The sequence below is a fragment of the Rhinoraja longicauda genome, chromosome 3 (genome assembly GCF_053455715.1).
Source record: "Rhinoraja longicauda isolate Sanriku21f chromosome 3, sRhiLon1.1, whole genome shotgun sequence".
In the NCBI taxonomy this organism is placed as follows: domain Eukaryota; kingdom Metazoa; phylum Chordata; class Chondrichthyes; order Rajiformes; family Arhynchobatidae; genus Rhinoraja; species Rhinoraja longicauda.
Window position 1 is genome coordinate 18,600,134 of NC_135955.1, and position 13,656 is coordinate 18,613,789.

General features: G+C 40.5%; 1 protein-coding gene across 1 annotated transcript in view; it reads right to left on the reverse strand.

The window, feature by feature from the left end:
- Positions 1 to 1,703: 1,703 nt before the first annotated feature.
- LOC144589909 (zinc finger protein basonuclin-2-like) overlaps positions 1,704 to 13,656 on the reverse strand; it is a 377,934-nt gene continuing 365,981 nt past the window's right edge. The window contains exons 5-6 of the mRNA XM_078394881.1: positions 12,599 to 12,625; positions 1,704 to 5,543 (exon numbers count right to left, since the gene is read on the reverse strand). Of these exons, the coding sequence (XP_078251007.1) occupies positions 4,886 to 5,543; positions 12,599 to 12,625 (685 nt within the window). The 3' untranslated portion in view covers positions 1,704 to 4,885. The remainder of the gene's footprint in view (positions 5,544 to 12,598; positions 12,626 to 13,656) is intronic.

The window sequence follows — 13,656 nt, forward strand, 5'->3', positions numbered from 1 at the left end:
TATAAAAAGCAAATCTCAAACAAACTCATGCTCTTCTGTGAGTCTGAAGCAAGGCAGAAGGAACCTGCTGATCTTAAGACTCGGATTGCATGTCATCAACTAAGACTGTAATAGTATGATTTCTGAGAATTGAAGGCAAGATTTTATAGCAGCCTCCTCTGGATTCATCGCGCATGGTTCAAAGTCCCACCAAAACTGAGGACTCCTGTACAATCTGGTCCAGCCCAGCTCACATTGTTTGGAAACCTTTTTACACACCCATTTACACACCCATCCTCTCTTTTGCGCAAGTAACCAAGTAAATCTGAACTTATTCCCCGTTTCATTGTATTGTAAAATAGTACAGAATAAAAGGAATAATTTGGTCCATACCAGCTCTCTTGAGAGTGCAATATTTCTGCTCCCTTGTCATCTTCTCTCCTTTTTACATTAAATCAATTCCCTTTTAAGAAGATATTGAGTCTGTATCCACTTCTTTACCAGACCATGCATTCCAAAACCTAACAATACATTGTATAACATAGTTTATTTGTATTATTAAGGTTACATCGGGGCTTTGAAAGTCAAAATATCACGAATTAGTACAGGTCGTGTGTTCTTTTGTTCAAGGGTATCTTTCTGCATTTTCAAGTCAGTTTCAAGGCTCTTATACTATATTTATAACATTTTCTAATAAAAAGCTTTGTTACTTCATACTTCAGTTCAATGCTGGGTCTTGCATGCTTTAAACGTTCATGTAATATAAGTTTCAACCTACAACACTCATTAATTGTAACACTATGTGCCATACCACAAATTCCCCCAAAATAATGTTTCTTTTTGGCTCCATCATCAAGGAAGAAATGCTCTGAAACCACTCTCTCTACCTATTGGAATGTAAGGCTACTGAGAGAGAGCAGCACAGACATAGCTCTGCCAGTTATCCTAACATGACCAAAACTCATCACATTGTGTTAAGCGCACTGCTGGAAAATGACCCTGAACCTCTTTGCAACATCCAAAGGTCTCCTTCTGTAATAGAGTGCAAAACTTTCAATCTGCAAGATTCTCAGTACCTGGTACCTTCAGAGGCTGAAGGATCCAGAATTTTGATTTCAGATAAATATTTGTTTCCAGTTTTTAAGCGTTTGTTATCCTGGCAATAGTTGAAACAGGGATTGTTTTCTCCAGATTACGATCTTCAGAACCTGTGCAAAGTCAGCAGTAATATTTAAATCAGTAACATTGTAATATATAAGCCTTCTTAGTGCGGTTCTTCACTGCAAAGTGAGCTGGTCTCATTGGGGGCTGTCTGTTACGGTTGAAAGGATCTCCTATAATAGGAACACCTTAGATTTTAAAAAGTGACTAATAAAGGATAGAGTATAAAATGACACACATCACTGTGTAGCATTGAAAGTGCATGACTGGATTCATGTACTAGTAACATAGACACACCATTGGATTTCTCTGAGAGTGCGGAAGCATGCCAGCCATCTATGTTGCAACTTCTAGCAAGTAAACGAGCTGTGTTTCATTTTAGTTTTTAAAAAGGACAAAAAACAAAGAAAAAAGAGAAAAGGAAAGCTCGTAAAGCAAAAATAAACAACCCAAATGCCCAGCGAACAAAGTTTTCCTTTAATACTCTCCACACCTTCAGTGACAGGAGCCCTCCCTTCCCCCCACCCACCCCACCCGCCCCACCCAGCAAGATTTTACACAAAGGCAGAACATAAAAAGCTAACAACGATCAATAATATGTAATACTGATGAGCCAAAGGCCTTATTCAGTTTATTGAACAAGATAAGTTAGCCAGTAGTGTGGAAGCCCCTTCAAATCCATGTTCTCTGACCATCATTGGAGATATATCTGCTCTAGTTCTGTCCTTTAAGTTGATTTACAAGTTTCAATTAATTCAATTTGAAATTTCTTTAAAAATGTGCTCTGTCTTAAATGTGAAAATATCAGAGAAACAAGTTATAAGCAAGGAGGGTAATTGTATTAAAGGTTTACATTCTATAGAAATTAGAATTGGGATGTAAATCACCAAGAAAGATGACTGCAGTGGGCAATATCAATTAATTAAAGACAACTGATGATGGACAGACAATATTTCGGGTTGGGACTCTTCTTCAGACTGATTGGAGTAGGGGAGAGAAAGCTAGAAAGAGAGATGGGGATGGGACAAAGCCTGGCAAGTGAGAGTGACATTAAAATAATTCCTAATCTTGTTGGACTAATGACCGAGAACTGAGTCTAAAAGATAGTCCTCTGATCTAATTTGCTATCTCCAGCCTTTGGAAAATGGAGCTGAGCACTGGTATCTACTCTACTCTGATGTTATGTATTCACATAGATAGAACCAAACTGAACTTTGATGTTTTATTTGTCTTCTGTCTCATTTTAAACTTGCCTGACTCAGATGGCCTCTTGTCTGGCTCCCTTGTTCTACCCTCAGCGGCGTCCAAAATTCCACTGCCCATCTCTCAAATGGCACCATTTTTCACCCATCACTCAAATGCACACTGACACATGCTGGTTCCCAGTTAAACAATGCATACATTTCAAAATTTCCTTTCTTATTTCGTATTTCTCATCCATATCTCTAATCTCACACAGATGTATAATCCTGGAAAATGTATGTGGTCCTCTAATTCTACTCTCTTGCTCACTGTTGAACTTAAATGCTGCATCACTGGTTTCTGTGCTCAGACACTGGAATTTCCTCCCTTAAGCTTTCTACATCTTCACTTCTCTCTTCCTGGAGGTCAAATTTTAAAACATTCTCTTTTAGTCCAAGCCTTGATTCACCTTCCCTGACATGCCTTTTCTGGCTTACTGTGAAACTTTTGATTGATAATGCTATTGTGCAACACTTTGGGATTGTTCCATATATTACAGATGATATAGTTATTATCAGGGAGAATTTGAGTAATTATTCAGAATATCCAGTGTTTGTAATTAAAGTGTTCAATGGTCAATTTTGGATTGTTTTCTTGAAAGTCTCATTTCTTTTTGAAACAGAATGGATAGGCTGTAGTTTAAGAGGATTTTTTTTGACATAAGAACAATCATAATCCAGAGATCTAACTGCCAACTTACCTTGTCGATGGCAATACTGTATTAGAATTTTGGGCACTGATACATTCTGTCATTAGGTTTTCGGCTATGCTCTATTTTAGATCAAATCTTTACATATGCCATTGATCAGTCAAATTGAGCAAATCCTCATAAATTGATGAACAGGCAGCTCGTACTGATCGCCACGAGTTAATGACTCTATATGTATCATGTGCATGCTATAAACTGAACAAAGGTATTATGGTGTATCAAAAGAATGCAATGGACCTCATATCCTCACACAAATCTGTCCTAGCCTTCCATACTGACCCGGACATGTTAAAGTACCACGTCATTGCGATTGCCAGTCTCAGCTTATCCTTCAGTGGAGAAAAAGCCCATCAAAATTCTGTCTGGAAGAGGCAGAAAGCACTGGTTTGAACAGAAAGGTGTATTTATTCTTAAACAGCCATTGTAAGCAATTGGCCGCAGGAGAATTCTCTGCCTCTCGGGCATCTAGTCATCAGAACATTGGGAAATAGTTTTATCTGAAAACTGGAAGCAAATTATTCTTAATTTTGGCCCTTGGACGGTGCAAACTTGTCAATGTAGCATTGTAAAATATCACAATATACTTCACAGGTGGCTGTGAAGACAAACATTTGAGACGCATCTGGTGAGTCGATGTCAGGGTGGTAAACAACTTCTTAAAGGAGGAATGAGAGGGAGAACGGCTTGTGGAGAAATGTTCTGAGCTTGGTCTCAGACAATTAGGGAATATGTGGGGTGGGTGGTATGGGGTGTGGGGTGAAAAATTGGACAAGGGCAGAGAATTCAAAATATTCCAGGTTAGAAGAGATTATGGGAAGAATGTTCCCACATCCTGCGGAGGACCTGTTGTGGAATACACTTGTATTTTATGGAATAAATCACAGTGTAGCTGGTGAAACGTAATAAAATATTATTAAGTGCAGAGAATGATGATATCAGGTTTTGCAGTTTATAACGAGAGGCAAAGCAGTGACTGAATGACTGATTTTTGTTTGGATGAGTTTATCGTTTTGGAAAAATGGAAGTGGAGAAAGCCATTTGGCACTTTGAGTCTGTTTCTCTACTCAGTTATATCAGAACCAATCTGTATCTTAACTCCATGCATACACCGTGGTTATCAATCTCAGTTTTAAAATATGTGTTCAGCCCCAGGCTCAGTAGCCTTCTGGGGTTGAAAGTTTGCAATGTCCATTCCCTGCTTTTTCAGGAAGAGTTTCCTGATATCAGCCTCGAATGGTCTGGCTCAAATTTCAAGGTTGCGCCCTGTTACAAAAGAAAATCACAAGGCATCAAATGCCAGAAATCTGCACAGATACAAGATACATTGATCCCAAATCAGACAGTTAACAGAGGATATTAATTTTGTTTCTAAATTCCATATTTATGACTTTAGAAGACTATTTCACAAATTAGAAATGTGACAGAAAGAAGGCCTTGGCTTATCAGGATGACAGTAGAATCAATTGACATCATTGGCCTTTCAAGGGCATAGTTTGTACAAAAGAAGCTGCCATGCTCAATCAAAGTTTCTTTCAAAAGCTGACAAGTAGTTAAGTTCACAAAGACAACAAGAAGGTACTTTTTTTTCTGCAGGCAACAGTCACAGATAGTTGATACTGTCTCTTTGGAGATGAATGAACATGATGCAATTCAACTTGACCTAGGGTTTCATCTACTGAGCTCCAAACAATTGCTCCTTGAGTCTGAACCCCAGGTCAGAGGGCAAATCAGCGAAGAAAGCACCTGATGTTAAAAAGGCTCAGCAGATCAGGTCACCTGGTGTAGAGACCTGCATCATTCAATGGAGGCATAGGGAACGTTCTTGTGTAGATTAGGGTTCTGGCTGTGCCTGTTCCGGCTCCGCAGGGAAGAGAACATCATGTTGCAACCAGGAACCTTGCACTTGTGCATTTCACGGAGATGGACTGTCTTGTAATGAACCCTCAGCGTCCCCTTGTTGCTGTACATTTTGTGGCAGATAATACACATTATTCCCCCATTGCTGGTTGATGCTGCTTGCAATATGGAGGCCTCTAAGGCTTCATGACTCGAACCAGCAGCCTGGGACTGAACCTCTGCTCTGTGGGCGGATTCACCACTATCGCTGGCCCCATCTATCTCATCCAGCAGGATCCCTTCATCACTTCCCACCTCTGATTCCCGAGATGAGTGGATACTGCTGCCGGATTGGATGCTAGAAGTGGTGCTGAGGTCAAGGACCATGTAATCATCTGGTGTGACCCTTGTGTAGCCATTGGTGTGGGAATCTTCTGTCCCTGCTGGTGAACTGGCTTCGTCCCTCATATCCAGCCCAATTCCATGGTGCCCACCATAGATCTTGGCCAAAAATTCCTCACGGAGGTCCCTGGCTAGAGGTGGAGCAGGATCCATCCCCATTTCATCCAGTTCCTTGGTCAGTAGCTTACGATGAAGATTAATGTTGGCACTGTGTCTGGAAACAGCAAGAAGGGGTTGTGGTCAGTACATTATATTCTCAAAGTAATCCTGCAGATCTAACTGCCCAGAACATAAATACGAAACATTTCAATTATCAGAGACACCAAATATTCCCTGATAAACTCCATCCTGAATTTTCACCAAGTGCTTAATATTGTGAGCAAGAATAATCTCGAAGCAAAATTAGAAAAAGGGCTTTCAAAATTAGAAAGAAGGCTTGATAGTGACAGTTATCAAGTGTTGCTACAAAGTCATTCATCACTTTGATGTTCTCTCCCACAAATCCCGCAAGTGAATACCTGGTCTTATCCAGCACTTGGTGACTACAGGGGAGGTATTTGTCTACACAGGAAAGGAGGCAGAATTAATTGTTAGGCAGAGCCCTAAGCAGCCTGTTAGAACAAGTTAGCGTATAGTTCATTCAGAATTGGAAATTTTGATCTTTTCACCCTTGAGAGGAATACTGCTCAGATTTTGAGGTTAAGAACTAGGAGCAGAAGTAGGCCACCCGGCCCTTCAAGCTTCCTCTGCCATTCATCAAGGTCATGGCTGATCTTCTCCCTAGCACTATTTTTCTGCCTTATTTTAAAATCCCTTGATGCTTTTAGTATCTAGAAATATTTTCATCTCAGTTCTGAATTAACAATATGATTGACAAGATGGAGAATTACAAAGGTTTTCCTCTCTCTGGGTGAAGAATTTTTTCCACGTCTCAGTCCTTAACAGCCAATTCCTTATCCTCAAACAATTTCCCCAGTCCTAGATTCTTTACTAGGGCAAATATCCTTTCCTCCCCGAATGTGTTAAGTGCTTTTAAGAACGTTGTAAATTTTCATTTTCTTTTTTCTCTAATCTCTAAAGATTACTGTCCCAATCTGATCAATCTCTCCTCAATCCTTCATCTCTGCAAATAGCTTATGGATCTTCACTGCACTCCTTCCATGATATCTACTTCCTTTCCTAGGTAAGAAAACCAAAAGTGTGCAAAACACTCCAACTGCCATCAAATCAAGGCCCTATATGATTGCAATTAGACTTCCTGACTGCTACCGGGGAATGGTCTCAATAGACAATTTGTCCTTCGAATCATCTGCTGCACCCACATTTTGGTCTGCAGTGATTTGTGTACAAGCACACCCAGGTCCTCTTGAACATCAACACTATCCAAACACTGGGTTAAAGCAGAACTCCCTTCTTAATGAGATTTATAAGTGAACCTCAATGTCTGAAAAAAACAATAACCAAATAACTGCCCTATTCTGGTAACTGACTGAAAACATGACACCCGCAGTCACTCATCAACTTTGTTGGGCAGGGAAAAGTAGGGGTCCATGCTTTGGTTAATGCGAGGTGGAAGCACAAATTCGGTTAGATAATGAATCATAGAGCAGACCACAGTCTCTTTCTATTGAAGTAATCCCGCTGCTAGGCTTGATGAAACATGGCATTTTCATTAATTTGTATTATATTGCACAAGTAGTGCTGAATAAATAAAATCAGGTCACCACTGATGCTCCAAGCTGTTTGAAAAGTAAACAATTGTGTGGCTCCACGTGGAAACTTTAAAGATCTTGGATAAACTTTACTCTCTGCTTTTGAAATTGTGCTAACATTATCGAATTATATTCTACCAGTGTTGATTTCATTTTGTCTTGCTTGTTTTATTGTGGGAGCGAGAAGGGGAAATATTGAAAATTCAATTATCTAAATAGTTTATTTAACCAGCCAGGGTGTGATACAGTTCCTGTCTTCAATCCCTCTGAGGTGCAGAAGGTTGGCACTTGATTAGATTTTAATAACAACACTCAGTGTATAGACTGTTCAGAAAGGTGACCCAGAGAAGAGCTCAGAACGAATGTACAAGAAAGTAAAGACACACTCAATATTTCAAACAATGATGTTCATGTATATTTAATGAACAGCTTCCTATCGGTCAAATAATTAATGTATTTGCACTTGCTTACTTCACCTACTCAGTGAGATTTTTATGCACCTAACCTCATAAACATTACATATCAGCTGCCCTGCTGAAGAACAAGGATGAAGTGATTTTTGGTGCTGGATTTATGGAATGAGCCACCTGAGGGGGTCGTTGAGGCAGATACTATAATAACATTTAAAAGACATTTGGCCAGGTGCATGGACAGGAAAGGTTTAGAGGGATATTGGCCAAATGCGGGCAGGTGGGACTCGTGTCGGTGGGGCAGCTTGGTTGGCATGGGCAAGTTGGGCCGAAGGGCTTGTTTCCTTGCTGTTTGACTCTATGACTCTAAATGATTTTAAATGTTGAATTGTGCAGAAGATGAGATACAAAATAAATATCTTGGTATACTTGGTCTGTTTATAGTGGCCTGAGTGAATTATAGCCTTGCATCAACTGTGATAATTTTCTATGTTTGTTTAGCACCGTCATGTTAATGCTTCTCACTGTGAAGGTGGCCAATTCTGCCCTGGGGAAAGACTCTAACTAAGCTCACAATACAAATCGACAAGGCCCGACAAAACACAGTGAATAACTGGCAAACTGTGCTTCCTTCCTAAGATGTTACAATAGTGCAGATGTCAATCTGAATCCACACAACATAGATCTTGTGGAACTACTGCCTGATTTTCTAAATACAGCATTGACAGAATGCTTCGGAAAGACCTTTGCAAGTCTAATTATGAATTAGATTATTCCTAGTCATCGTCCACAAATTCTGGAGGCTCAGAGATGTGTTGAAAGGGACTATTACTAGCAGGACTGTGGTCTTGCATGTTCCTAATCTATTGCCAGCAGTAAAGGTCTAATTCATTTATATTGACATTTACTCAATTTGATGCTCTTTAATCTTGTAACAAATCTCTCTACTGATGATGTAATGTAATAACTACCGTAATCCCCAACTGCATTAGTGCTATGTTCAGGAGCTGGTTAGGGACATTAAAAGCACTAGTTCCAATTTACTAATGGAAGAAGTATACCTGCTCTCCCAGAAAACTATTCAGCCATGGGATGAACACATATTCAGAAAAAAAGCAAAAGATATCTCCAAAAATAATGGCGGTAGTCCCATTAATGGTCCTTTCAGATGCAGTACCAAAAGTGATTGGTAACAATTCCAAAACAAAATGCTATGGGAAATAGAGGGACCTGATGCCCAATATTCCCTGTCACACAATGGACCAGAAAGGCCAACCACCAATGTGAACAATAAAAACAATTCTCTTGCTTTCAGAGTTGTGAGAACACCTTAGTGTCTGTGGGTTGTCCAGGCATTTCCCAGACTGATATGCATCCACTGAAATGGAGACACAAGGACCTGCAGTTGCTGGAATCTAAACAAAACATAAAGTGCTGAAGTAACTCAGTAAGTCAGGCAGCATCTGTGGAGAGTTTTGGGCCAGAAACATCGCCTACCCAACGATGGGGCACCACCAATGCAAGACGGGACACCGGTGTGGAACATAACCATTCAACAATTGGACCTTAACAGCCCATAATGTGACCAGTGATGTACCCACAGGAATAGGTGCTGGGACCCTTACTGTTTGTTATTTACATGAAAAATGTGGATGTGAATATAGGAAGTGTGATCAGTAAGTTCACAGATGGAATGAAGACCAGTGGTGTTGTGGATAGTGAGGAGGGTAATCTTCCACTACAGAATCATAATTGACCAGTTAGCAAAATGGGCATAGAAAAGGCAGATGGAATTTAAACCTGAAATAATGTGAGATGGGAGGTATACTAATTCCAGGAATATAAAAAACACAGTGCAGGAGTAACTCAGTGGGTCAAGCAGCATTTCTGGAGAATGTGAGGTTTTGTGTCAGGACCTTTCTTCAGACAGATTGTGGTGGAGGGGGGAGAAAGCTGAAAGAGGGCAAGGCAGCACAAAGCCTGGCGAGTGATAGGTAGATACAGATGAGGATTTTTCTTTGAAGGCAGATAGTGAACAAAGGCCAGGGATGAAAAGACAAAAGGTACAAGATAAAGTTTGAAGTGGGAATTGTGAAGCCAGAAGAAGGAATATTGATGGAGAGGGAGGAGGGTGGGATAAATTGATGCGCATCCAGCCAAAGGATAGGGAAGAAAAGGGGCAAAGGGAGGGGGTGGAGTGGAGGGAGAGATCCAGTAGGCCTAAGTGGACCGGATACAAATATTTGGCAAACACTTCCCATACTGACCTCACATACGGTAGTGAGAAACATCCCATTAGCAGAGACGTCCATAATCAGAGACTTCTGGACAGGAGACTAAAAGGAGATTTGAGGAAGAATTGTATTTACCCAGTCGTAACTCATACTTGTAACTCATACCCTCAGGATGTGCTGGAGGAAGAAACTTTCAGAACATATAAAAGTATCTGGATGAGAACTCGATATGCTCCTTTTCAAGATGTGAATATTGGAAGCATGAGGCCACAAGCCGAGTGCTGGGAAATAGGATTAATAAAAGTAGATACTTGATGGCCAGAACAGGCGTGGTCGGACAATCAGGTTATTTCCGTACTGCATGACTAACTCTCAATGGTGGCACTAATAGACATAATGAGTCACTAATATTCAATGGTAGAACATTAAGATGGGACACTAACACGCGAGAACAGGGCACTGATAATGGGCACTGTCACCCAATGATGGGACATTTAATACCCAATATGGAGATGCCAACATCAAAGGATGGACCACTAATCAGGGGACATTAACACTCTTCTCAACGAAACGGCAATTTTGAATTCCCATGACAATAATTATGTCAGCCTCAACCTCTCCCGTCTGAAGCATGAAAACATTGAAATCTCACTGTTCTGCAGGTCTCAACTTTAAAGGCAGAAACCGGAAAAATATGTGCTACGTGTGAGGGGGACTAGAACGGGCATGTGTATGTGTGTGTGAACATAAACTTGGACTGTGTACTAGCCTGATACTCACACAGTCAATTTAACGTACCAGTGGTGAATGCTAAATTGGGTATGTTTGATAAACGGGGTAGGAAATTTACAATTTATCCGATAGCTTCTTCATAAATGCACGAGGTTCCCCAATAAGTAGCATAAAGCGTCGTTAAGCAACCTTTGAAGCTGTTTAGTGGACAGATCCATTTTTAGTTCAAGTCCCACTCAACAGAGACCCGAGTATGAAAATCAGTGTGAATGGCATGGTGTACTGTTGTAGTGGTAGCACTGAGGAAGCACTACATTATCAAAGAATACTGAGGGAGTGCTGCACTATAAAGAGAGATGTTGGAGGGGCAGGATTGAAGGTGTATCATGCTGTCATTGGTGGTATACAGTGGAGGTCACAAGAGTCATAGGCCATACAAGTAAACCAAAGAAACTCAGCAGGACAAGTAGCATCTTGGGGAGGCATTACATTCCCTCACCAGATGCTACCTGACCCATTGAGTTCCTCCAGCACTTTATGTTTGTCTTAGTATTCCAGCATTTGCAGTTTCTTGTGTGAACATCCTAGGACATAGAACATAGAACAGTGCAGCACAAGAACAGGTCCTGTTGCTGAATATGATGCCAAGACCACCTGTTATCACATAATTTATATCCCTCCAATCCCTACATATACATACGCCTATCTTTTAGTCTCTTAAATGCCACTATTGTATCTGCCTTAACCCTCTAGTATTTGATTTTTACGTCCTGGGAAAAGGGTTCTGTCTAGCCTATCTTTGGCTCTCATAATTTTACATAGAGTCAAAGGGTCATACTGCATGGAAAAAGCCCTTTGGCTCAACTTGTTCATGCTGACCAAGCTGCCCCATCTACACTAGCCCCACCACCTCTACTTCCATCAGGTCTTTTTGCAACCTCCAACGTTCCAGAGAAAATGATCTAGGGCTGTCCAACATGTCCCTGTAACTAATACCCCTAATTTAGCTATCGTTCTGGTAAACCTGCTCTGCACTCTTTCCAAAGCCTCTACATCCTTCCTGTAATGGGGAACCAGAACTACATACAATGCTCCAATATCCCAGTGAATCTTTTCTGCACCCTATGCAGCGCAATCACATTCTTCCTATGGTATGGTGACGAGACCAAATCTGCCCTAACTAAGATCTTATAAAACTGTAACATTGCATCCCAATATTTATATTCTGTGCCATGGCCAATGAAGGCAAGCATCCCATGTGTTTTCTTCACCACTTTATTCACCTGTGCTGCCTTTTTAAGGGACGTGACCTCAAAGTGAAGGTCCCTCTATTTTAGTAATCAACATTCCTTGGTGTGCTGGTCTTCTGGATGGGCAGTACTAGAGCACAGTAATGTCAGTGCGTGTATCATTCAGAAGGGCTGATAATCAATGTTATCCTCATTCAGAAAACTCCACATCACTATTTCTAAGAAGAGCAGGAGAGTTCTACACTGCCTTTTTCACATTGCCTTGCAAATATTCTGTGTTTCCTTACAAGAATTGTAGCGATCAGTTCCTGCTGCAACTTGGCTGGGCATCAATTCCCAGCACACTCGCGAGAGTGGTTGCTTCGCAAATGTGGAATTGATTTGAAATGGACACGTTGATAACCGGATGGGCGTGAGGAGGGGGAACGGGTGATGCGGGCATTGAAAGAGAGATAAGCTCGAATTCAGGTTATGCATCAGCTAAAGCAGCTTCTCTGGAAAGATGATGATCATATCAGCACAGGAATCAGAACTGGCATTAGAAGGCTCTGAAAATACGGGAAGCTTCAATAAGCTATTGTTAATAATAGACTTCCCTTAAAGCCAGTGGAATATCAGCACCCCAAGCACAATCCAATTGTAACTGGGATTTCTTATTTATTTTTTATTTGAAACTGCAGTTTTCTCCTCGGATTAACATTCTTAACCTGCTAATTATTTTAATATCAATTAGTTAGAAAGTACTTATGAACCAGTTAAAATCTGATTAAGAATTTATGTTCAGCAATGAAGTAAAAAGCATACTTTTATGCACCATTTTAATAAGCTGGTATTAATTGCACACTGGTGAGCACATGCAAGTATTTCAGAAACTAGTTTGCAATTTTACAATAAACTACAGAAGCTTGTAAGATTAGTAAATGGTTTATACCTGTGCGGTATTCTGTGTATGAGATGCCTGAGAAATGGGTTGTATAAAAGAAAGAAAGAAAAATTAGTTATGCTTTCAGTCACATAACAAACCAGGAAACGAGTGCTTTCATAGTCAGTAATGATACATCTGATGATAAGACATTGTCAACATGTCAACACATTTAGAAACAAAACGGGGTCCCATTCTCATATCAACAAAGGCCATACCAAATTCCACAAGAGAAGATGGTCTATGCCTACCCCATGTGGATTCCAGGGAGTTGACCTGTGAAATCTGGCGGTGTTTCGTGAGGTTATTCTTCAGTTAATTCATTCCCTTTGTTTTAGCACACTTAACAAGGACCTCATCTGCATATCCCATTTTCTGCTTGGGATAATCCCAAAGTAAGCTCAACATTGATCATCAACTTTTTCTAAGAAGACAGCACAGTATTTCCAAGAAGATTACAGGAGAATAAAAATTGACATAAATTAATGAAGTCAAAGATTAAATCATAGAGTAATTCCACATGGATAATGACTCTTCAGGCCCACCGAGCTTGCATCAACCATCCTGCATCCTCTGCTCTAATCATAAATCTAATCGTTCTGCCCATTTTCCAATCAACTCTCCGCCCCCCCTCCCGCATTTCTACCTCTCACCTACACACTATGGCAATTTAAGGTAGCCAATTAGCCTATCAACCAAGTCATCAAACGCTGCCAGACTCGCATACAAAATGGATGGTGGGGAGGCAAATGGTCATGCAATTTCAACTGAGAATGGATAAACTCAAACTTCAAAAAGGGTGAGCAGAATCTGGAATGAAAAAGAAAATGCACAGTGTCCTGACGCTTGTACATAATAAAGAAGTAATTTACCAGTATAATCTCATCTCTCTGTTCCTGTCTCCAGTTCCTGTTCCAGCCTAATGCAACCAGGGACTGTTCCTCACTAATATGTGTACAGCTGTTCAAATCCTTTACATATTTACCTGATTGCAAAATCAATCCATCCAAAGAGGCCTAACACTTCTACAATATCTACAGTAGCATAATGATGGTTTTATTTATGAA